At 51.5% G+C, this 27,194-nt stretch overlaps 1 protein-coding gene across 2 annotated transcripts; it reads right to left on the reverse strand.

Annotated features, from left to right (window-relative positions):
* Nucleotides 1–1,330: 1,330 nt before the first annotated feature.
* Myh6 (myosin heavy chain 6) lies at nucleotides 1,331–26,065 on the reverse strand. Of its 2 annotated transcripts, none has more exons than XM_021181497.2 (39): nucleotides 25,966–26,065; nucleotides 25,246–25,378; nucleotides 24,737–24,954; nucleotides 23,462–23,605; nucleotides 23,049–23,205; nucleotides 22,927–22,954; nucleotides 22,568–22,679; nucleotides 22,233–22,325; nucleotides 21,585–21,648; nucleotides 21,260–21,358; nucleotides 20,697–20,800; nucleotides 20,475–20,613; nucleotides 19,798–20,066; nucleotides 19,326–19,496; nucleotides 17,987–18,296; nucleotides 17,297–17,367; nucleotides 16,885–16,972; nucleotides 16,681–16,798; nucleotides 16,416–16,539; nucleotides 16,039–16,175; nucleotides 13,299–13,554; nucleotides 12,890–13,132; nucleotides 12,555–12,731; nucleotides 12,175–12,320; nucleotides 11,847–11,937; nucleotides 9,908–10,297; nucleotides 9,459–9,585; nucleotides 9,252–9,370; nucleotides 8,745–8,941; nucleotides 8,019–8,202; nucleotides 7,699–7,864; nucleotides 7,488–7,612; nucleotides 6,338–6,646; nucleotides 5,736–5,939; nucleotides 4,065–4,190; nucleotides 3,682–3,957; nucleotides 2,552–2,647; nucleotides 1,767–1,901; nucleotides 1,331–1,415 (listed from the first exon to the last, which is right to left on the reverse strand). In XM_021181497.2, the coding sequence occupies exons 3-39, from the start codon at nucleotides 24,935–24,937 to the stop codon at nucleotides 1,395–1,397; spliced, it is 5,817 nt and encodes a 1,938-aa protein (XP_021037156.1). In that variant the 5' UTR covers nucleotides 24,938–24,954; nucleotides 25,246–25,378; nucleotides 25,966–26,065; the 3' UTR covers nucleotides 1,331–1,394. The 2 variants fall into 2 exon arrangements, with proteins under 2 accessions (XP_021037156.1, XP_029324958.1); XM_029469098.1 differs by having other exon boundaries at nucleotides 1,331–1,418.
* Between the last annotated feature and the right edge of the window lie 1,129 nt (nucleotides 26,066–27,194).

Below are 27,194 nucleotides of genomic sequence, written 5' to 3' on the forward strand. Positions count from 1 at the left end.
CTTGTCCAAATGCCCAGAGGACAGCAAGGTTTGCTTTCCAGCCAGCGATCTCAGCTGCATCCCTGTGCAGCTGTGTTTCTAGTCCTCCAAGGGGGAGAAAGAGAGAGAGACAGACAGACAGACAGACAGACATAGAGAAAGACACAGAGAGAGACAGACAGATATAGAGAAAGACACACAGAGAAAGAGAGACAGAAACAGAAAGAGAGACAGACATAGAGAAAGATACAGAGATAGAGACATACACAGAGACATAGAGAGACAGACAGAGACAGACATCGAGAAAGACACACAGAGAGGCAAAGAGACAGAGAGAAAGACACAGACAGATAGACAGAGACATAGAGAGAGACACACACAGAAACACACAGAGAGGCACACAGATAGACAGATAGATAGAGAGACCGACACAGAGTGAGATAGACACACACAGACACACATACAGACACACACAGACACAGAGAGAGAGAGAGAGAGAGAGAGAGAGAGAGAGAGAAGAAAGAGTTGGGCTTGTGCCTAGCTGTGGGTCTGTCCATGCACCTATGTATGTCCATGTGAAGGATACAAAATGAGGACTGTTCCCATTTGGTCCATACCCCATATTGCTTTGGACTTGGCATCATCTGGTCCCTGAGTCCTGGAATGTCCTCATGGTGAGGCCAGACTCACAGAGCTAGGGCAGATGTTGGGGTGGGAAGATGTACCCTGTGGGCTCCATCTAAGGAGCTGGGTCGAGTGTGGTCTCAGCTGTTTCCTGGGTATCCCACAGCAGTTTCCTGTGCATCCATCCCCAGCAGTGCAGAGACTCTTTGGGTACCAGAGGGAAGATCATCTTGGAGAGAACACATGGCCCCGGGGCAACTTTAATTTCTGCCAGCTAAGAGGGTGAGCTGGGGAAGGGTGGCTTCCAGCTCGACAGCAAACTTCCATCCCCCTGGGTCTGACTTGGCTCGCTTTCAGTGCCTCTGTTCTTTGGACTCATTGAGGGGTTGTTGTCTTCTTGTCTTTGAGGTGAGCTCTCACATTACCCAGGCTGGCTTTGAACTTGCCTTCTAGTTGAGCCTGCCTCTTGCCTCCACCTCCCATGTGAGGCTCCGCCATCCCTCACACCGGGATTTGTTTCCCCCACGTTTGGAAAATTTCCCTTTCTTTACTTGCAAACGACCAAGTGGAGCTGGGACTGTAACTGTGCTGCCTGAGGCAGGACACCTCACTTCCACAGATCATGGTGCTTCAGATCTTACAACTCTGACAGTCCCTGCTGTGGCCACCCTCCTCCTGGGCCACCAAAATTCCCACCCCAGAGAGACATTTGGTAGGAAGGACAGGGTGCAGGCAGAGTCGAATGTTTATGTTTATTGTGGATTGGCCACAGCGAGGGTCTGCTGGAGAGGTTATTCCTCGTCGTGCATCTTCTGCTGAGAAAGGAGTAAGAGATGTGAGGTCAGTGGGTACGATGGCCAGGGGAGGAATTTCTAGGGATTTCAGTGGCTCTAATAAAATGCCCTTGGGAAAGGAGGGGTTGAACCTCAGCGGTCTTGAAGTCTCATGATGCCAGTGCTTGTAGTTTAGAACACAGATCTGGGGCCTGCTTCGAGTGGGAGAGTGGACTCTCAGGTTATAAGTGTCTGTGGGACCCTTTGGTTGTATGTATGCCTATTCTATGTCTAAATGCATATGGGATACACACGTAGCTGTTCAGAGCATCATGCATGCAGAGGCATCCTGATGAGCACGTGACTAGCAGTTCCAAGGGAGGAACTCACCTTGGCACCAATGTCCCGGCTCTTGGCCCGCAGCTTGTTGACCTGGGACTCGGCAATGTCTGCCCTCTCCTCCGCCTCATCCAGCTCGTGCTGCACCTTGCGGAACTTGGACAGGTTGGTGTTGGCCTGCTCCTCCTATGAGTGGGTAAAGGGGAGGGGAGACTGGGGTGAGGGGAACTCTGGGATGGGCTCTCAGGTTCTCCTGTCCATGTCCCTCAGCCACTCCTCACTCAGTTTCTGCAACAGCCCTCCCAGGGATGTCTTGTTTGGCACCTTCCTCAAATGTGCTCAGTGTTCAAGACCCGTCATTGCTACCCACTGCCCGGAATGAACCTGTGCTGCCCTGCGTGCTTTGTGAGAATCCACATCCACTGCATCTGTTCCAGTTGTGCCTCAGACAGATGCCTGCAGACTTGGGGGTTTTCTGCACATCTGTGCTCATCCACACCACACCCACATGTTCCTGTCCACCCAAGTGTCTTGTTTTACTCTGGGTTCTATCCAGGCCCAACGCCAACTCTTGGCCCCTTGCTGTCCTGCATCTCAATGCTCTTCCTTGGTCTTATGGTATATGGACTGTAAGTAACTAGTGGACAGATGTAGGGCAGGAACAGCACTGATCTTTGGAACTTAGGGTGCTAGATACAATTCTGATCATACGCGAAGAATAAATGTCTGAGCTGATGGTGGAGCAGACTCTGGTCTCAGCCCCACTGTGGCAAATGCTCACTGGTTCTCACTAGCAGGTGTATGGATAAAAGACAGAGACAAAACTCTGAACTCACCGCCTCCTCAGCCTGGCGCTTGTAGGCCTTCACCTTCAACTGCAGCTTGTCCACCAGGTCCTGCAGCCGCATTAAGTTCTTCTTGTCTTCCTCTGTCTGAAGGTGGGTGGGAGGGATGGAGGAGCCAGTTTTGGGGAGAGAAGCAATTGTGGTTATCAGTCCCTCCTCCTTTACTCTATTCCTCTCGCCAGGCCTCAGAGGCCTCTCCCTCCAGTGGCTCAGGTCTAGGGGTTGTAGGACAAAGGGATTTTTCAGTTAGAGACTCACAAATTAATGAGTGTCTGGGTGCTGGAAGTGAGGGGAAGTCCTCAGAGCCACTGGGAACTTCGATTTATTTATTTATTTGTTTGTTTTTATTTGCATTGGTGTTTTGCCTGCATGTATGTCTGTGTGAGGGTGTCTGACTCTGGGATCACAGACAGTTGTGCGCTGCCATGTGGGTGCTGGGAATTGAACCCAGGTTCACTGAAAGAGCCATGAGTGCTCTTAGTCACTGAGCCATTTCTTCAAACTCCCCGCCACTCCCAGGAACCTCTTACTATGGTCATATGGAGACATAGGGTCTGCCTGGTAAATAGAGTTTCCCTTGCAGTAATGTGGGCAATTTCAGCCAGTGGTTCAAAGTGATCATAAGAGGAATAGTACAGAAAGCTGGTGTTATCACCATCTAGATTATTCTATCTAACATAGCCCAATATTCTGGCACCTTCTCCTGAGCCAGAATTTGGGCAGCAGGGTCTGTGGCTCCAGTGCCCCTTGGTCATTCCTGTCTCCATGTCATTTAATGTTCTAGGATGCCATTGCCCCTTAGTCCACATTAGGTCTGCACTCTCTACCATGTGCCTCTTGTACACCCTCTTAGGTGGACCAATGCACCCATCCCCTTAGGCTTCTCCTCCCAGACACTGAAAATAGCCAATCTCCACTATACAGATGGCATTCTCAGACACTCTGTGATGGTGCCCTAAGGCCTAGGTGTCCCATCAGAGAAACTGCAGCTAGCATCAAAAGGTACTGGTGTGAAGTGGCGCCTGGCATTAGTGAGCGATGGCACAGCACACCAGAGCCCTGTTTGTGCCCACAGGTGGGCTTGTAAAGCCATTGCTCTATCCTGATCAGCCCTGCCCAACCTGGTAGGTGAGCTCCTTGATGCGCCGCTCGCTCTTCCTCATGCCCTTCACAGACTCCGCATTGCGCTTCTGCTCAGCCTCCAGCTCATTCTCCAGCTCCCGGACCCGAGCCTCCAGCTTCTGCAGCTGCTTCTTGCCGCCCTTGAGCGCGATCTGCTCTGCCTCATCCAGACGATGCTGCAAGTCCTTGATGGTCTGCTCCATGTTCTTCTTCATGCGCTCCAGGTGGGCGCTGGTGTCCTGCTCCTTCTTCAGCTCCTCAGCCATCATGGCGGCCTGTGTGCAGGAGAGGAGAGCATGTGGTCTGCTCAGGTCCTTGTGGGCTCACTGCCCAGGCTAGGGAGATGCTGCTCTGGAGTGGGTAGGCAGGGGAGGGGACTCACATCTGTGATAGCCTTCTTGGCCTTCTCCTCTGCGTTCCTACACTCCTGCACTGCCTCCTCTACTTCTGTCTGGAGCTGGGTCAGGTCTGACTCCATCTTCTTCTTCTGGTTGATGAGGCTGGTGTTCTAGAAAAAAAATATCAAATGCACACTTTATTGCTTAGTTCCATAGTTTTTTCAGAGAAAATTAAAAGAGGCTGTTGAAAAAGAAGGAGGTGGAGGAGGATGAAGAAGAGGAAGAGGGGAAGGAGGAAGAGGAGGAGGGGTAGGAGGAGAGGGAAGAAGAGAGGGAGGAGGAGGAGCAGGAGGAGGAAGGGAAGGAGGAAGAGGAGGAAGATTGGGAGGAGGAAGGGAAGGAGGAAGAGGAAGAGGGGGAAGATGAAAAAATCATCTAAGGCTGAGGAGATGGCTCATGGCTTGGGCAGAAAATCACCTGCCACTCAAGCATGAGGGTCTGAGTTCAGATTCCCAGAACCCATGAGGAAGCTGATGTCATGATGCACACCTGTAACCTCAGTGCCCAGAGGTCAGACCCAGATGGAACTCTGAAGCTCACTGGTCAGCCCACCCATCCAGCTGGTGAGCCCCACATTCAGTGAGACACTTCACCTCAGAAAATAAGATGGAGAATGACAGAGGAAGACATCCAGTGTTAACCTCTGGCCTCCTCACACGTGCACACATATGTGCACATGTCCTGTGCACCCATGTGCACACATGTGAACATGTACAAATAACACTAATAGAAAATTAAACAAGCCTGGCTCCCAGAATATTCTAATATGCTAAATTATGGAACAAAGCCACAGAAGGCACTGCAATCGTTCAGCACAAACACTCATCTGGAGTAGAACTGGATACAGTGGGAATGTGCAGAACAGTGTTCTTCCCATCGTTTGCCTGGCAAGAAGATGTAGTTCTGCTTCTTAAAAATGTGTCCCCCCCCTGCCCCGTGCATGTGCACATATGTGTATGTGTGTGCACATGTGTATGTGTGTGCATATCTGTGTATGTATGTGAGTGTGTGCATGTGCATGTATGTGTGTGTACATGTGTGTATGTGTGTGTGCATATGTGTGTATACATGTGTATGTCTGTGTGAGTGTGTATGTACATATGTGTGTGTACATATGAGTGTGTGCACGTGTATGTGTGTGTGCATGCACATGAGCGTGTGAGCGAATATGTACATGTGAGTACAGGTGCCCACAGAGGTCACAGGCCACAGATCATCTGGAATTGAGTTGTAGGAGATTGTGAGCCACCTGATTTGGGTGCTGTGGACCAAATATTTGGGGTTTTGTGAAAGAACAGTAAACACACTTAACTGCTGAGCCATCTCTCCAGCCCCAGTTACATATCTTTAAACTCCCCAGCTCCTATCTTTACAAATCAAGTTGGAGGCTGTCTTGTAGATCAGGGTATCAGATGACAAAAGGCAATCTGTGGCTCCCAGATTTGTGACTCACAGGCACACTACCATTCAGCCGTGACACACTTAGCTTCTAAGTCTGTTCCTCTTGCTAGAGACAATGGTTCTCCCAGCTGCTACTAACAGATGAGAACTGACCCAAGAAGTGAGATACTTTGCAATGCCGCTTGACTTGGTCTAAAATTATCCTGGTCTCTGACTCTCAGTGGGTTTCTGCACAGGGTCCCTAACTCTGTCACCTGCGAGTGCAGCAGCTGCACCCGCTCACTGGTCTCAATCAGCTCCTGCTCTGCCAGCTTCCGAGACCGCTCCGTCTGCTCCACCACAGCCCGCAGCTCCTCCAGCTCCGCCTGCAGCAGATTGTTGCGCCGTTCCACGATGGCGATGTTCTCCTTCAGGTCGTCATTGGCATGGACAGCATCATCCAGCTGGAGCTGGGTGTCCTGTGGAGAAAGTATGATGATGGTAGAGGGCCTGGACCTCATGCCAACAGACCTCCATCTTGAGTCTGGCACACGTCACCTCTTGTCATCAGGAAGATAAGCACCTATTTCATTATCTACTCTCTTGTCCTGAGGCTCGACTGGTCCAGAGTGCACTGTTCCTCATGCCTACAAACCCAGGAGGCAGACAGTTCCCACTTTCTCATACTTACGTTAGTCCATTTATTCCCTGTCGTTTACTATCTCCTATTCAAGCATTAACCAGTCTCAGCCCTCTTAGCTTCCAAGAGCAGACAAGATTGGGTATATTCAGAGTGGTGTGTTGTGGACCTTTATCGTTTTTCTGGGCACTATACATATTCTGACTTACCACATTCTAGAGGCCTGGCTCCTGTTACCTTCAAGTGAGCTTGAGAATTCTTCAGGTGTTTCTGTGCCTCTGAGGCTATTCTATTGGCCTGGCTGAGCTGGATCTCCATCTCGTTGAGGTCGCCCTCCATCTTCTTCTTCACCCGCAGGGCCTCATTGCGGCTGCGTGTCTCTGCATCCAGGGAGGTCTGCAGGGAGTCCACCATCCGCAGGTGGTTGCGCTTGGCCTGCTCCATCTCCTCATCCTTCTCTGCCAGCTTCCTTTCGATCTCTGCCTTGATCTGGTTGAACTCCAGCTGGGCGCGGAGGATCTTGCCCTCCTCATGCTCCAGGGAGGCCTGGAAAGCAGAGGAGTCAGAGGTGGGTAGCTAAGGCTGACTTGGGTTGGGTGTAGAGAAGGAGAGGATGGCAGACTAGGACTATGGCCTAGGAAGGTGCTGTGGTGATAGGTCCTGTACCTAGACGACTGTGGGAGAGAAAGTGCTGAGCCTCCAGGGCCTGACTCCTGGATCTTCCTCTATAAAGGAGAGGATTCGGACTTCTCTTATATTTTTGGTTGTGAGCCTAGCCTTTAATGGTTGAGCCCATCTCTACAGCCTGAATTAATACTTCTCAGTCATCAGGCCTTTGGGACTAACATAGCAGGAGTTCCTGACCCATCTGATTAAAAACAAAAAAATCACAGTAAAGGTTGAAGTGTCTATAGCCCTAATCCCGGGCTGTCCCAAGTTCTTAGAAATGCGCAGCAAAGCATGGCTAGTAAGTGCTTGACTGTGTTATTTCACTCAATCTTCATAATTATCATATACATAATCTTATGAGGTTTATACATTAATTCCATCTTATAGATGAGGGCAGCAAGGTGTACAGAGGGTCTCAAGACAGGGTTCAAACCTAGGTCATTTAACCCTGGAGCCTGTGTTCCTACCCAGTGGTTTGAACTGATATTATGATAGCCCGATTCCAGCCAGGAAGCAAGCCTTCTGTCCTACAAACCAGACTGTGGCATTGTACAATGTGAGGAACTCAGCTTTGGGGGAAGTCATGGTTCCTGGGTATGTGACTGTCTATTAAGAATGGGAGCCAATAGATTTGTGTCCTGGGGTCAGGGTGACTTCTGTGAGGCGGTAAGACAGGATACAGCAAGACAGGCTGAAGAGTGCCAAGTTAGGCCCTTACCTCAGCCTCCTCCAGGGCCGACTGCAGCTCTAGCTTCTCCACCTCCAGCTGTTTGCGGATCTTCTCCAGCTCGTGCACATTTTTCCCCCCTTCTCCCAGCTGTTCGGTCAGGTCTGAGATCTCCTCTGAGGATCAGAGGACCAGAAAGATCAATATGCCTTGCCCCACTTGCCTTTCCCTGCGGCTCTTCCCTGTCCCCCAGCTCGCCCACCCTGGAGGTTCTTGTTCTCCCGCTTGAAGGTCTCCAGGTGCTCCAGAGACTCCTCATAGGCGTTCTTGAGCTTGAAGAGCTCTGTGCTCAGGGAGCGCGCCTCCTTCTGGGAAGACTCCAGCTCTGACTGTGACTCCTCATACTTCTGCTTCCACTCAGCCAGGATCTGCAGGGAAGGAGCGCCCTGTGACCAGAACTGCCCAGGCCCCTCTCCTGATTCAGCCCTCTTCCCCCACCTCCAAGGAGCATGCTGTGGCCTTGAGCTGGCACTGACCCCACCAGCAGCATGCACAGTGTCTGCAGCCCCACCGTGAGCCTACCTTGTCAAAGTTCCTCTGCTTCTTGTCCAGGGCTGCGGCGGCGGCATTGGAGCGCTCCACGTCTACCATCAGGTCCTCGATCTCATTCTGTAGCCTGTGCTTGGTCTTCTCCAGGGAGGAGCACTTGGCATTGACAGCCTCCACTGCCTCCTCTGCATCCTGCAGCCTCTGAGCCAGCTTCTTCCTGTCCAGGGGAATGTATGTGACTGTACTTGGAGCCACGAGGACGTGAGATGATCCCCTCCTTCCGAGTGTCGATGGGAAAGACCCAGCTTCTCCCCACAGTTCCCTAAGATGTTGGAACCCCAGCCTAGAGGATGTGAGGGCTACTGGAGCCTAGAACAGAGACGTCCATCACAGGCTGCTCAGACTCTCCCATACATACATCACATCTGTGTGACTGTGCACCCCCACCCCCTTCCCTCAGGCCCAGGCTGCATGATGATAGCTCCTCTGACCAACAAGCTTTTTGCTCGTCTTATACGTGAGTGTCAGGTATAACCCGGGCCAAAAGCTCACCCGTCAAAGGAAGTAAGCAAGGGCCAGCCAGGCGTTACAGGTTGCAGGACTCAGGCTTTCTACCAAACACTCCCATGGCTCACCAGGTCTCCCCATCCTCTGTTCTCCCACCCCAAAGCTCTTTCCTGCATCTACTCTGCCTGTCTCCGCAGCAGACGCTCTGCTCCATTCTCTTGGCAAATCCAGGGGCAGCCACAGTGGACTCACTTGGCTTCCTCCAGCTCCTCCGTCCTCTGTATGGCATCTGTCTCATACTTGGTCCTCCACTGGGCCACCTCTGAGTTGGCCTTGGACAGGACACGCTGTAGCTCAGCCTTGGCCTCCATTTCTTCTTCATACTGTTCCCTCAGCAGGTCACAATCATGCCGGGATGATTGCAGTGCGTGGGCCAGGGCGTTCTTGGCCTGGGAAGAGGTGGGCATCAAGGAAATTGGAGTAAACCCAACCCTCCAGTCTCTAGATTCTTATGCCTATTTACTTCAGTCAAGACCCAGACTCACCCACATGGGGTGGAGTCTCAATGTCTTTGAGTGATTTCCATTTGCCTACCTGTCTCCTTTACCAATAAGGAGTCCTTAAATGATCAGGAGGACTGACCATTTAGTAGGGAAATAGGTTAACAGGTTACCTCTGGCATCCAGGTGTACTCCTGGAGGTAACAGTGTGTCCAGGGATGCCACTGAGTCTGTCCCACTGCCATTATATGGGCCTCACCTTGCCTTCCTCCTCCAGCTGCCTCTTGAGGTCCTCCATCTGCTGGGTGTAAGAGAGCTTGCCTCGGGTCAGCTGGGAAATCAATGCCTCCTTTTCTTCCAGTTGCCTAGCCAACTCCCCTGCAGGTGGAATGAAGGGTTCTTGGGCCATGGAAGGAGGAAACCAAAGCTACCAGGGGCAGGCTAGGGGACGGTCAGGGGCACCCACCATTCTCTGTCTGCAGCTTGGCTCGCTGTGTGGTGAAGTCATTGAGGGAGCGCTGGGCTTCTTCCAGCTTCACGCGGTACTCATTGGCCTGGTCCTCCAGTGTCCGGGACACTTTCTCCAGGTTGGCCTGCAGGCATTAACGAGCAGACAAAAGGTGAATGTGGAAAGGGCCACGACTGGCAGGGAGGAGGGGTTGTGTGGACCCAGACCAGAAAAAGGAAAAGAGGGCAAGGATGGGGACTGCTCAGAGGACAGGCAAGAGGGTGAGATTAGAAGGGACTCAGTCTGAAGAAGAAAATGCACTGAAGAAAGACTAGTAGATAAATGTGGGTGAAGGCTACGGAGAAGCAGGATAGACAGGAGGTGAAGGGCAAAGGGCACCAAGGGGAATGAGAATGACAAGAGATGACACAGCTGTGGGGAGGAGGAGAGCTGCAGAAAGGGCCCACCTTGGCCTTGATGATCTGCTCCATGTTGGAGGTGACATCGTCCAGCTCCAGCTTGAACTCACTCTTCTCTTTCTCCAGCTTCTGCTTCACCCGCTGGAGGTTGTCGATCTGCTCGCCCAGCTCCGCCACGCTGTCCGCATGCTTCTTGCGCAGGGCCGCCGCCGTGGCCTCGTGCTGCAGCGTGGCCTCCTCCAGGTCCCGCCGCATCTTCTGGAACTCGGCCTCGCGCTTCTTGTTCATCTCTATCTGCACGGATGTGGCCCCGCCGGCCTCCTCCAGCCTCTCACTGATCTCCTCCAGCTCCCGGGACAGGTCAGAGCGCAGCTTCTCCACCTTGGCCCGGGCTGTGCGCTCGGCCTCCAGCTCCTCCTCCAGTTCCTCGATGCGTGCCTAGCCAGAGACACAGAGGGTCAGACCTGCTTCCTGCACCCCTCCATTGAGGCCCGTGCTCCAGGGCTCTAAAAGGCTCCCATGTGCACTAGACCTCTAGCACGGGTTTTCAGCTACTAGGTATAGCTGGTGATGGCTGGAGACATTTTAAATTGTGTGGAGGATGCTATAGAAGCAAGGGACATTGCTAAACACCCTAGAATAGGAAATTGGCCGAAGCCAAAGTTTGGAGGATTTCCCTAAAGTATCTGAGATTCAGTTTGAGCATCTGCAGCCTAAGTGTTGAGCATCTGTGTTTGGAGCGGGATCCCGAGACCTCCTGAGATTATGAACCTCAGAGAGCCAACAGTTTCACCTGACTCTGATCCACTGACTATAAGGCAAGGTAATAAGCACTCATTTTTTTTTTAAACTAACATTTGTAGCAAAACTGCCTCAAGAACAGTCAAATACTATTGCAATTATCTGAGCTAACCATGAGGTCTAATCACCTAGATTCCCCATGTCATGGATTCCTTAGGTATTCTCAGGCCCGGGATGTAGCTTGATTGCTCCTTTCTAAGCCAAGCTATGTATCAATAAGATGCCCTCTTCTTCATACCCCTACCTCGTTGTTGTGGCCTTAGACTTGGTCCTGACTAAATCTGGAGTATGCGCATTTGCCATTTTGGTCTTTTGTCTCTATAGGGAAGGTTTGTGGGATTCTCTCTCTCTCTCTCTCTCTCTCTCTCTCTGGTGCAATGGACAGTTTTAATAAACTACAGAGTAGACCCTGAGGTAGGAGAGAGGGGACTTACACCTCTTCTCTCAACGTGGAGAAGGTAGGACTTGAAGCACAGATCCCACACAGAAGAGGGAGGGGCGATAGCCTAGCGCCAAGACCCGGTGAGAATAATGACATTATTATCTCCTAGAGGCCAAAGAACTTGCCCAGACTTATGGCAGAAGATGCAGGGGATGGCTCAGTATTCTGGGTAAAATAAAGAAGATGGAGCCAAGATGGGAACAAACCACACATGAGTGCAGGTAAGCCTAGCTTACAGCCTTACTGCCATTGTGCAGGTGAGAATAGCGAGTGCCAAGGAATGGAGGTGACTTACTCCACAAGGAGGAGTTAACTGTATGCAGGAATGCCTGTGGCCCTCAGCCTGTGTTAGAGGCCGAGGTTAGCATTCAAGGATTGTGAACAGGGCAGCCCCTGGGAGGGGGATTTGTGAGGGTTTCCCTCATCCCTGTGCAGAGAGAGTATAGAGCGGATTGGAGGAGAACCGAGTCCTCTGAGTTGTTCCAGAAGAGAAAGTTCAACAGGCAGAGTGCATCTTGGGGGAGAGATGCCTTATTAGTAGATATGATTCTCCCTCAAAACAGTTTTGCTAAGAAGATGACATATTCTTGCTCGATAACGGGAAAGCTAGTGTTCCTGTGTTTAGGAGTGCTTGGGTACTGGGCTGCCTGGAGTTCCAGTCATAGTCTAGAACCTTAAATACCCACACCTCCCCACAGTCTCCGGGCTCTGAGTTCCCTTCAACCACCCCGGCAAGTAGGTCACCTGGTTTTCCTTCAGTTTCTTTTGCAGCTGAAGAGCCAGGGCCTGCTCGTCCTCAATTTTACTGTTCTGCTGACTGATGTCGAACTCTTTCCTAGAGGAGAAGGGGCGTGAAACTGAGGGTCGCCCTTCCTCTGGGCCTGTCTTATTGCTCTATGCCAGAACCAGCCCCCAAACCCTGGCCCAGACAGCAAAGGGGTTGAACCCCGACTGCCCTCACTTTCAGTGTGTCCAGGGAAGCCAAGCCAGTAGAAATACAGCATCCTGCGCCACGGTTACCAGGCTAGAAACCTATCCCTTGTCAGCCCCTCCTGCCCACCACGGGCCATACTTCTTGAGCTTTTCTTCCAGCTGAAGCTTGTCATTCTCCAGGTCCATGATGCTCTCCTGGGTCAGCTTCAGGTCACCCTCCAGCTTCCGCTTGGCTCGCTCTAGGTCCATGCGCACCTTCTTCTCCTGCTCCAGGGATCCCTCCAGCTGGCAGAGAGAATAAAATGAATACATGCTGGAAAGACTGGGATTCACAGTGTACGCCTTAAACTTGAAGTCCATCGGGGTTGGTACTCCAGAGATTTGCCTGATAAGGAATCCCAGAGAACAGAGAAGCTCCTGGGGTCATAGGAATTAGATGCAGAGGGAAACTCCTTCTCTATAGGCGTTGGCTACAGAGTCTTGATCTGAGAGAGGCGGAACATGGCTCTTATCACTTACATCATCCACCTGCTGCTCCAGCTTGACTTTAGACTTGGTCAGCGTGTTGACCTTGTCTTCTTCAGCCTGCAGGTCATCGAGGGCTTGCTGGTGGGCTTCTTGCAGAGCTTTCTTTTCTTTGGTCAGCTTGGCAATGATTTCGTCCAGCCCAGCCATCTCCTCTGTTAGGTTTTTAACCTGCCAAAGAAGAATAAAAATAAACAAATAAATCCACCTTGCCTTTAGGATCAAAGGATGTCATTGTGGAGACATCTATAGATGCTACCAACTAGGCTCATACTCTGGTCTGGAAATCTTCTGGAGACCTAGGCTGAACCCGAGGGAACTGGCCTCACCTTGTTCTCTGTTGCATGCTTTTCCTTCTCCACCTTGGCCAGCGTCAGCTCCAGGTCATCAATATCCTTCTTGAGCTCTGAGCACTCATCTTCCAGCTTGCGCTTCTTGGCAGTGAGCTCGGCGTTCATCTCCTCCTCGTCCTCCAGCCTCTCGGTCATCTCCTTCACCTTGGCCTCCAGCTGGATCTTGTTCTTGATCAGCTGGTCACAGCGCTCCTCTGCATCATTGAGGTTGTCTTGTTCCTGGGGGCAAGGAACGGAAGACGTCAACGATTAAAGAGATTAAAGAGGGGGAAGATGCGGGTCTTGTAAAGGGGTGGAGCTTCTGGATTCCCAGACTCTGGAGATGAGATGGGCAACAATCCAGGAGACAGAGAGGGAGAAAGAAGAGAAAGTCATGTGACCTCACCGCCTGTACTTGGAGCTGCAGGTCATTCTTCTCCTGCAGCAGGGACACCATCTTCTCCTCCAGCTCCTTGCGGCGACCCTCAGACTTCTCCAGTGCATCTTTGACTCGCCCAAACTCCTCCTTCATGTTGGCCATCTCCTTCTCCGTCTCCGCGCTCTTCAGCAGCGGCTTGATCTTGAAGTAGAGCTTCATCCACGGCCAATTCTTGACCCCCATGAAGGCCCGAATGTTCCACTGGATAACCAGCAGGGCATCCCTGACCAGAAAGAGTGCAATCAGGAAGAACTCTAGAAAGAAGTCTCCTCAGGCATGGGACCAGTTGCCCTGGCCTCCTCTGTCTGAGCAAGTTTATAGGCACAAAGGACAAGGGGCATTGTAGCCTCACTCCCTATGATTTCAACAAAAGTATGGTGTGCATTCCTGTACTGGGGCAGCAATAGTAACAGAAGTCACTGAGAGGTCTACCTATTCAGTGTTCATTTTCGGGACACCTTCAAATACAGACTATGTAGCATTTTACATCTCAGAATGCTATAAAATAACTGCTTGGGAGCCCACCAGCTGAGCAGGAGATGGAGCATTCAACTACTGAGCTACAAGTGGGCTCCTTTCCACCTTCTCTGGCCCTCAACTAGAAGCAGCCACTGCTATTAAACTTGTTTTTAATTTTCTTACTTAAAAATTATTATTTTTTTTGGCAGGGTGTGGTAGTGTAGATTTTTGTATGTGTGTCAGCTGTGGTTCGAGGTTAGCCTGGTCTACATAGTAAGCTCCAAGCCTGCCCTGCCTAGATATGTAATGAGACACCCATCTCAATTTTTCTTTTTTTAATTTGTGCTTGTGCATGTGTTGTATGTAGGCACACACATGTGAGTATACATGGGTACATGTGTACCTAGAGACCAGAGGAGGACATGAGCTGTCTCCTTCTCGAGTTCTCTGCCTTAAGGCACTGAACCTGGGGTTTGCTGTTTCCATTAGGCTGATATGCAGGGAGCTCTACTGACCCTGCTCTCTCTGCCCCACAGTGCTGGGGTTATGGATTGGGCGGCTACACTCAGCTTTTCATGTGGCTGCTGGAGAAGGAGCATAGGAGTTCATGTTTGCACAGCAAACCCTACCTGAGCCATTTCCTTGGTTCCTCAATTTTTTTTTACTTCTTCAAAAAAAATGTTTTAGACAATGTGCAAAGGTCACTTTAAACAATGAACTTCTGTTGTCATGATTTCTGAGCTTCATAGGTAAATACTGTGTCATACTGTATGTCTTGTTTGTATGAATTGCTTTTGTACCATGTCGCTGTAGCACAGCCATTTTCACAGTTACATAGTATTTCACCAAATGGCTGGGATACTCTTTAGCCACTCTCTTTTAGATGAAAGTTGAGGTCCTTTCTAGGTCTCTGCTCTTTTTTTTTCCAGACAGGGTTTCTTTGTGTAGTCCTGGCTGTCCTGGAACTCACTATGTAGACCAGACTGGCCTTGAACTCAGAAATACACCTGCCTCTGCCTCCCAAGTGCTAGGATTAAAGGTGTGCGCCACCACTGCCCAGCTAGATCTCTGCTCTTAAGATTAAGACTGCCATGAAGATAGATTTTTTTTCTTTTCTTTTGTCTCCTGGTGTATCATGTGAAGTGGTTTCTCTGGGAGACTATATTCAGGAATGAAATGGAAAGTATGTGATGATAAAAAATAAAGACACAGAAGCAGAGGGGATTGGTTAGGAATAAGAAGGGGCCAGCAGGAGTGGAGGGCAATGTGGTCGATATGATCACTGAGTATTGTATACACTTATGAATTTGTCAAAAACCTAACAAAATTAAAAGTATGTGATAGTTCAACTTTAAAGAAGAGAACAGGCTGGCAAGATGGCTCAGCAGGCAAAGGCACTCAGTGTCAAACATCATCACAGCCAGAGTCTGGTCCCTGTGCCTGAACATGGTAGGAGCAGAGATCTGGTCCTGCATGCTGTCCTCTGACCTCCACATGCACCCTGCTTCATGCACGGACACATGTGCACACATACCACATACACATGCACATACAAAAGACACAAATAAATGTGAGGTATTTATATACACAGAAAGAATAAGAGCCTTTGAGGTGGCTCGGCTTCCTTGGACCCATATAGTAGAACAACAGTGAACAATAGCAGAGAGAGAGAGAGAGAGAGAGAGAGAGAGAGAGAGAGAGAGAGAGAGAGAGAGCAGCATATGCCTTTAAGCTCAGCATTCTGGTGGATACAAAGGTAGGCAGATATCTGCGTTTGAGGCCAGCCTGCTCTACAGAGAGAGTTCAAGGACAACCAGGGCTGGCTACACAGAGAAACCCTTTCTCAATCAATCAATCAATCAATCAATCAATCAATCAATCAAGAGAACCAACTCTGTAGATTGTTCTCTGACCTTCATATATGTGATACAGCATTACCCCAATACATAAATGAATCTAATAATAATAAAAAAACTAGGTACATTAAGAAAGAGAATAAAATGCTTTTCAAAATCCTATACTAATTTATACATCTATAAACAATAGGCCAGCCTTCTTAAATTCATCTGGTGTTTTAAAGTGTCATGGAGTCTTTTCAAAATAGCTCAAAATGAAATCTACTGCAGTAGACTCACTAGTCCACATCACAGCAATCAATGGAGCCAGGGTCTGAATGCAGATCCCTGTAACTATTCCACACTGCTGGCCATCCTCTCACCCCGACACTTGCCCTCCATGCCCGCCTCACCTGCGTTCCACTATCTTCTTGAACTCAATGCGCATGAGCTGGCCTCGGGCCTGGGCCTGGATTCTGGTGATGATACGGCTCAGCCTCTCATCTCGCATCTCCTCGAGCAGCCCCAGCAGGCCCGCCTTGAAGAAAACCTAAGGGCAAGGGGGTAGAACCAAGGCGGGGCGCAGCATCAACAAAGGGTGGCCAAGGTAGAGGAGGGTGGAAGAATGTTCAGTAAGCTCCCAGGGACCCATCACTCCAGCATTCCAGGTCTGACTGTGGGCGTGGAAAAGGAGAGGGGTGGAGCCTGTGCCCATCTGCCTCCCAGTCTTAGCTGTATCACTCAACATGGCTACCTGCTACACAGCCATTATTTAGAGCTCTAGACTCACCTTGGTGTGACCAAACTTGTATTGGTTGTGGTCAATATCCAGGGAGCCCAGCAGTTTCTCAGCCCCTTTTCTGCTATCAATGAATTGCCCCTCAGGGATGGCTGCTGGGTTCAGGATGCGATACCTTGGGAGGGAAGTTCTCAGAGTCATTTGCATTCTGTATGGGTCTGCTCTGCCTATAGAATTTCAGGGCCGCCATAGACCCCACCACAATCCCATAAAGGGAGCCCACCCCTGGCTCCCTGAGCCCTGAGGCACCCCTTACCTTTGCCGGAAGTCCCCATAGAGAATGCGGTTGGGGAAGCCCTTCCTGCAGATGCGGATGCCCTCCAGCACGCCATTGCATCGCAGCTGGTGCATGACCAGGGGGTTGTCCATCACCCCTGGGGCAGCAGGGGAGATGGAGGTCAGCCTCTGGGTAAGTAGGTGCCAGGCAGCACCCCTGACTAAAGCCTTCCCTGTGGCTCACCTGGAGCCTTTCGCTCGTTGGGAATGATGCAGCGCACAAAGTGAGGGTGGGTGGTCTTCAGGTTGGTCATCAGCTTGTTCAGATTTTCCTGGAGAAGAGGGGAGAGGAGAGTCAGGGGCCATATGAACTTCCCTTGGGTCTCTGAGTGCAAGGTTCCAGATACTCCATCACCAGAACCATCAAAAGGAAGCAGGGTTGGTCTGGAGAGATGGCTCAGACCATCCGTTAAAGGCTAGCTCATAAACCAAACGGAAGTGGGGTGAGTTCAGTCTCATAGTGTTAGATACCCCCAGACGATCATGTAACTCCAGCTTCTTGCCATCCCATACACAGAGCTTCACGGTCAAGGGCTACAGCCCAGAGGCTCTGGCTTACCCACTACAGGTGCTCTGGAATCTCTGGCCCATCTTACCCGGTGGAGAGCAGACACTGTTTGGAAGGATGAGCCTTTCTTCTTGCCTCCTTTGCCTTTACCACTGTCACCTAATAACATGGGAAGGACCAAAGAACAAGACCCTAAAAACACAGGCATTCTCAGGCAGGGCCAAGGCTCTGGTCTTCCGGGGCTGTGTGACTTTGGGTCAATAATTTTCCAAGTCTATTTTCCATGATGGTGGAAGTAACTTCCTCTAGAAGCTGGGAAGGGTGCTGGCTAAGACAGCCTCTAAGATAGCCTACCCGCAGGTGTGAAAACACTACCCATGCCCTGACCTTCCATCTCCTAATCCTGCGGCCACTCTTCCCATTATCTACTCTCTTTATACTTTACCCTAGTCATTTCTAACCACGCCCATTTTCTTCATTCTCTGAACTGGAGGCTCATCTGCCCTATCCATTGTTCAGCAATCTTCCCAACACACATTAAAAACTCCTTTACGCATTGTTTCTGTGTTGGGCACCTGACAGTAGAGTGCATGCCTCCCTTCTTGATCTCCAGTTGTTTTCAGACTTCAGAAGACAGACATGTGTGCCCATATCCATGACACAAGGTAGGGAGAGGTGCAGGGGAGTGCAGATGCACTGTGTTGTGCCCTCCTGCTGCCTCTGGACGCCCCTGCACTTGAGGAAATCCCCTAGCCCACTGTAGGGGCTGCCCCCTTACCGGTATCAGCAGAAGCATAGGTGGAGAAGAGTGTGGCCATGAGCTTGAGGGAGGACTTCTGGTACAAACCCACCACCGTCTCATTGAGTGGGTCCTTGTTCTTTTCCAGCCAGCCCATAATGTTGTAGTCCACGGTGCCAGCATAGTGGACCAAGGAGAAGTGGGCTTCCTGCTTCCCCTTGACATTGCGAGGCTTCTGGAAGTTGTTGGACTTGCCCAGGTGGTTGTCGTACAGCTTGGCCTTGAAGGTCATGTCTGAGGCCTTGGGGAACATGCACTCCTCCTCGAGGATGGACATGATGCCCATGGGCTGACAGCATAGAGTAAGGAGAGAAAGGATGAGCAGTTACATTCCCAACTTCCAGGACTCCCACACTCTGACAAGAAGGCTCTACAGACCTGCACTGCTGAAGGGTCAAAGGGTGCCTGGCAGAACCTCTTGGCCCAAGATAGGAAGACAAGATTCTCAGTTACCTTAAATCCAGTTACATCTGGAGCTACCCCACATATTTTTTTCTTTTGCCCCAGTAGCCAAGTAGCTATGTGTTCCTAGCCACTCCCCTTAAAGCCTGCAGAGGGAAACATCCTTCCTTTGCAGGCTAGGGACAGAGGCGTGTCCACAGAACTTGGCTGATGTCAGCAGCCAGTTAAGGGTTGGCTGGGTGGATCCTAGTTCTGAAAAACACTTTTCCCTTCAGAGTATGGAATCCTTAGTTTTTCTCGGGGCTAGAATTCTTTTGAGGATTTGGTAAAGCTGGAGACCATTTTCCCCCCTGGGAAGATGTATATACTCCTTCCCCAAACCTTAGGGGTTCTGTGGTGTTAGGGAGACGAGAACTTGGGTCTAGAAGTCAAGTAGTGACTCAGCTTATGGGAAGGTCCCTTTTCGGTGAACAGTGACTGACTGCATGCAGGTCAGACACTTGGGGTTTGGCCTGCAGCAAAAGGCAAGGCACACTGCAGGCCATCATTGCGCCACAGGGACGCCATTCCTCTCCTGAGGAGATGGGCTGAGAATTGGTTATTTCTCAGCAAACAGGAAGGATACTAAACAAACACTTCCTGTTTGAGTCCAGGATTTTTCCATGATTGATGTTTCTTATGTGGTAGAGAAGGGTCAGGAGTCACTGGGAGGTGACCATCACAGAATGGAACAAGACTCAAGGTTTGAGGTGAGAAGAGAACAGCTGTGGGTGCTTGCGACCTCACAGTGCGAGAAGCTGGGGCTGTGGAGCAGCTCGGGATTCTGGGGATTCTGGTCTCCTGAGGGTAGAAGAGATGGAATGACTGTTTTGGGGTTGGCAGAGAAGGGAGCTCAGATGGCGGAGGCAGGGCTCACCTTCTCGATAAGGTCGATGCAGGCCTGCAGGTCCATGCCGAAGTCGATAAACTCCCACTCAATGCCCTCCTTCTTGTACTCCTCCTGCTCCAGCACGAACATGTGGTGGTTGAAGAACTGCTGCAGCTTCTCATTGGTGAAGTTGATGCACAGCTGCTCAAAGCTGTTGAACTGCAAGGGGGTGAGGCAGCCAGTCAGGCAGGCCGACTGAGGGTCTGAGTGGCCAGCAGGGTGGGTCAGCCTAGGACTGTGCCACACACCTGCCTGAGCTTGGCACAGGCATGGCTGGTCCCCTCCCAGGTCATGGCAGGGAAGGGAGGGCTTCTCCTGAGGGCAGGGACAGTGATTGGCTCTAATGGGTCCCCACTGCTATCCTGTGCCTGGCCCACAGCTGGCCCTCCACATGTGACTGATGGTCTGAGTGGGTGGGTGAGGAACACTTGGTGTCCCAGGCCAGGGCTCCCAGACTCACATCGAAGATCTCAAAGCCGGCAATGTCCAGGACACCTATGAAGTACTGGCGCGGCTGCTTGGTCTCCAGGGTTGCATTGATGCGTGTCACCATCCAGTTGAACATCTTCTCGTACACTGACTTGGCCAGTGCCCCGATGGAATAGTACACTTGCTGTACACTCTGCCCCTTGGTGACATACTCGTTCCCCACCTTCACCCGAGGGTGACACAGGCCCTTAAGCAGGTCAGCTGAGTTCAGCCCCATGAGGTAGGCAGATTTGTCAGCATCTGATAGACAAGGAGAGGGGAAGCATTTTCAGTCCCTCCATTCCTTTATCCCAGCTAACTTCTGCTTAGTGTGGCTGTGGGTCTACTTGCCATGTCCTTGATCCACCCCATCCCCCACCCCTTCTCTCTGTCCTACAAGCCTCAGTTCCTCCAGTATTCCAGGGGCTTGATTGGGATCTAGCTGAAGAGCAGTCCCGGGAACAGGGCCTGGCCCTAGGTGAAGATGCTGACCACTGCTTCCCATGTTGCTCCCACTTTCCTCCTACTTTCTGTATTGTAATCCAGACAATTGCTTCCAACCTAATCCCTTAAGACTTGTTGAAAGAACCGCTGCGCACAGCACAAGGGACTCAGTCCCCAGTGACTTCAGTACTTGAGGGTTTCCTCAACGGTGCACCTCCCCCACACCTTCTGTGCCATCCGGCTCTGCCTGCTCCTCCCGCTGCTTCTGCTTGAACTTCATGTTTCCGTAGTGCATGATGGCGCCTGTCAGCTTGTAGACACCAGCCTTCTCCTCTGCCGTGAAGCTCAGCACATCAAAGGCGCTCTGTGACAGAGGGAGAGGATGGGTGGAAGGTGACCCTGGAGCTCTCCGGAACCCCCAGGGCCATCTCCAGGCTCCTCACGTACATCAGTGGCCAAGAGCTCCTCAGAGTCATCAATGGAGGCCACGGACACCTCTCCCTGAGAGACGAAGGCGTAGTCGTACGGGTTGTTGGTGACCAGCAGCATGTCTGTGCCAAGCAGGGAGGGCAGGGCAGGGATGGGGTGGGAAGGAGGTAAAGAAAGGGAAGGAGGGAGAATGGAAAAAGAGTGGAGGGAGATAGGACAGGGGGGAGATAGAGAGAACAGTCAGTGAAGGCCAGAGTAGTGAAGGCACAGGGGGATCTTTCCTGGGGAAAGAAGCCCCGAAGCCCCCGTGAAGAAGAAGAAGGAGCATGCCATGTGGGGAAAGCCTGTGAAGAGATGATGTAAGGGGGAAGGAGAGAAAGCATGGCAGAGAAGAGAGGGAAGACACAAAATCAGGAGCAAGGTACTTGACAGGGCATCAAGAGAGGTGCAGAGCAGCTAGCAGGAGGGAGGAGGAAGGGTGGAGCAGAGGGAAGAGGGAGCAACGAGGTTGGACTGAGCCAAGGGAGGAGCCCCACGGGTAGGTTCTGGGAACAGCAAGGGCAGTGGTCAGGTCAGGTTACCCAGCAGCTCCGGCTTCTTGTTGGACAGGATCTGGTAGAAGATGTGGTAGTTCCTCTCAGCCTTTAGCTGGAAGATCACCCGGGACTTCTCCAGAAGGTCTGAGGAACGGAGATGGGAGGATGGTGGGTGAGAGGAGAGAGGTGAGTTAGCAAAAGAACAGGGAACAGAGCCAGAGGCTCCCACGCAGTGGCCATGGAACCCAGGAAGAGGCTAGTTTCAGTAAAGAATATTAAAGCCATGAAGTAGGCAGAGATCTAGGCAGAAGTCAGAGTGAGGAGATGGGGCTGCCCAAGGGGAGGGAGCAAGCATCATGGCGGTACTCACAGGTCTCTATGTCTGCAGAAGCCAGCTTTCCAGTGGCTCCAAAGTGGATCCTGATGAATTTCCCCTGTGGGTAGACCAGAGTGAAGGCTCTCGCCAGAAGTACGGACTCAAAACGGGGACTTTAGCCCAACCCAGAGTGTCCTGATGGCTCTAGAATGTAAAAGGCCTATCTGGTGTCACAGTTTAGTGTCAGTAAAACTAAGAAAAGGCTGTTCACACCCAGATATCAGCAAGAAGCTGAGGGGAAAACAGCTACCAGGCTTAGTCTACGTCAGAGGCCCCTGGCTTGTGGCTCTCACCTCATCCCCCTTCATCTCCTCTGTGTTCGCTGGGGTGGATGTCCAAGGGAAGGCCTTGGGAGGGTGCTGACTCACTCAGTATGCAGAAATTCAGGCCATTGTCCCCTCAAACATGCCTCAAATCTCTCTCTCTCTCTCTCTCTCTCTCTCTCTCTCTCTCTCTCTCTCTCTCTCTCCTTGTGTGTCTGTGTGTCTGTTTATCTGTGTATACCTGCATATATATATACTTAATGATACTCAAAATCCAGGTGCAATATAATCAACAAAGTCTATCAACTCTTGACAAAATAGAACTCCATTTTCTTGACACATTTGAGGTCATTTATAGTAGTGATCCAAGGTCACTCACAAAGCGGGAGGAGTTGTCATTCCGGACAGTCTTGGCGTTGCCGAAGGCCTCCAGAGCGGGGTTAGCCTGGATAATCTGGTCCTCCAGGGTGCCCTGTGAAAGGAACAGAGATGTGGGGGTTTATCTTCCATTCACCTCTAGAAGGTTCTGGTTAGCTGGGAGCCTAAGCAAATCCTCAGGGCTAGGGTGAGGCTGGATGCACAGCTGACTAGTCCTCGGGCCCCACACAAGTCTCAGAGCATGTGTGTCCCGCCAGAAAGATGGTCTGCACCGACCCTCCCAAGCCCTGCTCTTCTCCCTGCAATGCCTCAGCTGAGCCTGTGACCCACGCTCACCTTGTTTGCATTAGGATTTTCCTTCTTGCTACGGTCCCCTATGGCTGCAATGCTGGCAAAGTACTGGATGACGCGTTTTGTGTTCACAGTCTTCCCTGCTCCGGATTCTCCGCTTGAGGCAACAAGGGGCAGCGATCAGAGCCCAGGACTTCCACTATTGTTCATACAACATGCTCCACACCTGTCCTTTCCTAGCCTAGGGCACCAGAGCCCAGCACAGCATGAGCTTTGCCTTCTAAAAAGAGCCCAGTCCTCTCTCCCTTGCAATTATAGCCTGAAGACTCTCCTTCACAGCTGTACCCCGTGGTCAGCCTGGCCATCCCACCCAAACCCCCTGTGGAGGGTTAGTGCTTGCTCACGTGATGAGGATGGACTGATTCTCCCGATCTGGAAGAGAGAGGAGGAGAGGCAATGGGTTGAGGGATGCGAGTCCAGGTGAGAATTCAGGTTGAGGGGACCCAGGTCTGGGCACCAGGCTTACCTGTCAGCATGTACTGATAGGCGTTGTCAGAGATGGAGAAGATGTGAGGTGGGGCCTCGCTCCTCTTCTTGCCCCGGTAGGCAGCCACCACTTCTGCATTGTACACTGGCAGCCACTTATAGGGGTTGACGGTGACGCAGAAGAGGCCTGAGTAGGTCTGGGGTAGAAGATAGGGCCAACATGCGGTTGTTAAGGGGAGACTAAGCAAGGCAGTGGTGGCAGTCAGAGGCACCCCTGGCCACTTGAGCTGGCTCCCTTCATTCTGCTAGGATGAACCAGAACTAGGTAGATGAACTAGGTAGACTGGATGAGAGGACACTGGGACTTTGGGGTGCTTTTTAACCCCCTCTTTTCGAGTTCACTGGCCCGTATAGGCCTCTACCGAGTTCCTGCAGTGTGTAGCATCCACTCACATAGATCATCCAGGCCGCGTAGCGCTCCTTGAGGTTGTACAGCACAGCCGGCTCGTGCAGGAAGGTCAGCATGGCCATGTCCTCGATCTTGTCAAACTTGGGTGGGTTCTGCTGCATCACCTGGTCCTCCTTTATGGTCACCGTCTGGAGAAGCAGAGTGGGCGATAGGATGGATGAAGACCTTCCCATGGGCTCTTGTCAGCTCTCCTTTACCAGCCTTATGCCCTTACCCAGTCCCTGGCTTGGCCTCACTCCCCTAGTTCTTGGCTGACAAAGGTTTCAGCTTCCCGCCCCTAAATCCCCTAGGACTCAGTTCCCAGGTATTTTTCCTGCCCGAGCTCTAGAGATGTTCTAGGGTTCCTTTCCCCATGCCAGCTCCTGACCCTGTCCAGTGATCATCTCTTTTCTGCCCCCGTGTGTTAAACAGACCAAGGCATAGCTGGAGACTAGAAGCTCTAGATTCCATGTACGCTGTTGCTCCAGGAAAGCCTTTTCCCTGTGGAACAAGCAGCATACCCCAACCCTGAACTCCTTATCCATCAAAATTGGGGGTCGATTGGTATCAGTGTTCTATGTCTTGATGCCAATAGCTTCTGCCCACTGGAATTCAAGTGTTTTTTGTTTTTTGGTTTTTGTTTTAATGGTGGAAGAGGTGGTGGCTCTTAACAGTTAAATGACCGGAGCTCACTGAGCTGGGATAGATTATAATCCTTTGTGGGTTGTGACTATCAATGCACACATCCTGGGGAAGCAACATCCAGGCAGCAAACCTGCGGGGAACACAACCCTGAGCACTACAGTGAGCGGTGGGTGATTCTCACGGCTAGACTGAGCACCCAGGGAACAGAGGTTCCTGTGTCTATCACTGGTCTCAGGAATCGGATCCCAGCTCAAAAATTTCTGCTCTATTTGTTCATCTGGATCTGAATTTGCTCTTGGTTTAGGAGAAGGGACTTTGAGAAAGTGAACTCTTGGGGGAAACTGAGGCACAGTCAGGAGGGATGCAGGTGCTAGAAAGGGGAACTGCCTTTAATGCTAGGCTGGTGCCTTTGTATAAAGACCTCTCTGGGGAGGAAGACAGCCTCTTTCTGGCAAGTGAGCATCCCTTGGGTGACACCCTGGTGCACCTGCTTGGGTCCCCCTGAGAAGGTTCTCTAAGGGAACATATCTTGGCATCCCCACCTCTTCTCAAGCTCCTCAGCTCCTGCTACAGGAGGCTCTGCTCCAACCCCTTTCCCCAGCCACCCTCCCCTGTCTTGCCACCACTGCACGTACCTTTCCGTTTTCAGTTTCCGCAGTGACTTTGCCCCCTTCCCGAGACACGATCTTGGCCTTAACATACTCCTCCTTGTCATCAGGCACGAAGCACTCTGTGCGGATGTCAAAGGGCCGGGTCTGGGCCTCTAGGCGTTCCTTCTCTGACTTGCGGAGGTACTGGGCCGCTGCCCCGAAGTCAGCCATCTGGGCGTCCGTCATTCTGTCACTCTTAAACTCTTATGGGGGAGATAGGAGGGATCTGTCTGTCATTCCTGGTGTGGGCTAGGCTTCTATGTGAAGTCCTGACTTTCCTACACCACCACTTCCCTGCCTCTTTTACACCATAGCCTATGGCTCTCCCACCAGGACTCCGTGTAAAGTGCCTGCTTCTCTGTCAGAGGTCTATGTGGGGTAAGGGTAACTGGGGTTTGCTAAGAGTGCCGGGCAGCTGGGCAGAGAAAGAGAGGGCTGGAAGTCTGACTTCAGGGAGAATTGTGATCTGCTGTCTACAGGGGAGACATTCTCACCTGGTTAACTTTTCAGAGAATCCTGAAGAATTTGGACCACAGTTGGAATGAGGCACCACAGAGGTGCAGCTGGGCAGAGAGAGGAGCAGGCAGGAAGAGGAGTAGCAGAGGCTGGGAGACCAATCCAGAGATCCTGACCAGGATGGAACACAACAAGCCAGGGGGTGAGGAAGGTAAGAGAGCACCCAGCAGCACTGAAGCTGTGGCTTACTGGTAGATTGTTTACGTCAGGGTGGGAACCCCTAGGTGTGATTTCCAGCACTCTGACAGGAAGGAAGGAAGGAAGGAAGGAAGGAAGGAAGGAAGGAAGGAAGGAAGGAAGGAAGGAAGGAAGGAAGGATACAAATGAGAAGGGAGAAAAGGTGAAGTGAGAAATGGGTGGAAAGGAAGGACACGTAAGAAGGCAAGGCAAAGCACGGAGACAGTAGAGAAAGATGGAGTGGACAGTGCAGGGCAAATCTTGCTGAAGACCAAGAGCCAAGATAAACCAAGACAATGGAGGAGCATCCTCAGGAGGAAGATGGAGGAGACAGTGTAAGGGAAGGGCATCCAGTGTTTCTTGTGGAAACCTCCTGCTACTGAGAACTTTCCAGGCTGGTGGAAGGCCACCCTGTCAGATCTCTGACCAGCCTGAACCCCACTTCCAGGGAAGGCAGTTTCCTTCTAGGTGGGGAGAGGTCTGGTGTGGGTGAAGAGCCCCCACCCGAAACTCCCTCTTACCTGGGTTGGAGAAATCTCTGTCTGACAGCTCTCAGCGCTCCAGCCCCTTTTTATCCCATCCCATATGCCTGCTGCCTAAATTTGGAGTCCTCTGCTCGGACCCTCCCTCCTACTTTCCTCCTGTCCTGGCTCCTCCTCCTTTGATCCCTTGGCTCTGGAGGTGACAGGAGGACAGCAGGGCCCCAAGGTTTGCCCATGAAAGGTCTGTTGCCCTCGCCCCTCAGGCTCCATGGCCTTTTTTTAGTCCTTGGGCACATTCCTCCTCCCCAAAGGGCCGATGGGCAGATAGAAGAGAGACAGGAGCGTCTCACACCACCTCCCCTACCCAGGCCCTTACCTCAGTTATTTTTAATCTGAAGGGTGAGTTGAACAACTGGGTAAGGGTCACCTTCTCTTCCAGGCTTAATATTTGTCCCCTGCCTCCAACACACAAGCTCCCATCCCAGGCTCTCCCTTCCCCCTTTCCACCCTGGCTATCTGCATAGCTTCAGGCTGAGGGGAGCCTCCTACTCTCTCAGACCTGGAGTGCTAGCTCCCCAGAGACAAAGTCATGATGTCTAGGGAGGGCATCCATTTTGCAGGTGCATGACTCAGTTTCCCTTTGATAGTAAGAGAATTCTATGCTCCCCTCCTCTCTCTCCTTACTCTGTGCAGATACTGTCTGTAGTCTCCATTGCCACATCTCTAGACAGGTGTCCTCCAAAGACCTTGCTACCTTGGCTTAGGGACACATATAGAGTGTCCATTCTATTTTCCATAGTCCCGAGATGCAGGCCATCACCCAATCTCTTTAAACCATGGAAGGGACTCACCCACTTTGCCTTGGGCAATTTACACACAAACCTGCAGTCTGGTAACCTCACGAACAGAACTGAACAGCTGCACAGCCATGCCCGTTTTCAGTCACACACACACACACACACACATGCACACAGACTTTACACATTAGCCCAGTTAAGCCTACAGATTTCCTTTCTTGCCTCTACACATACTGATCCATATATCGTGCACCATGATGTTTGGACATGTAGGTTTTTACCCTCCCTCTGCAACCCTCCACTCCTGATGGGAGGGGGGAAGGCCAGAGGTGTTAATCCTGGGGCTGAGGGAGAAAGGGTGTAAGTGGAGGGTTGCTCCCTTCCGCCTCCCCAGGCTGCCAGAGGATGCAGGTGCTGCTTCGAATGCCTGGCAGGCCCAGAGATTTACACCAGTTGGCTCTAGGCTCCAGA

This window comes from Mus caroli, chromosome 14, assembly GCF_900094665.2.
Source record: "Mus caroli chromosome 14, CAROLI_EIJ_v1.1, whole genome shotgun sequence".
Lineage (NCBI taxonomy): Eukaryota > Metazoa > Chordata > Mammalia > Rodentia > Muridae > Mus > Mus caroli.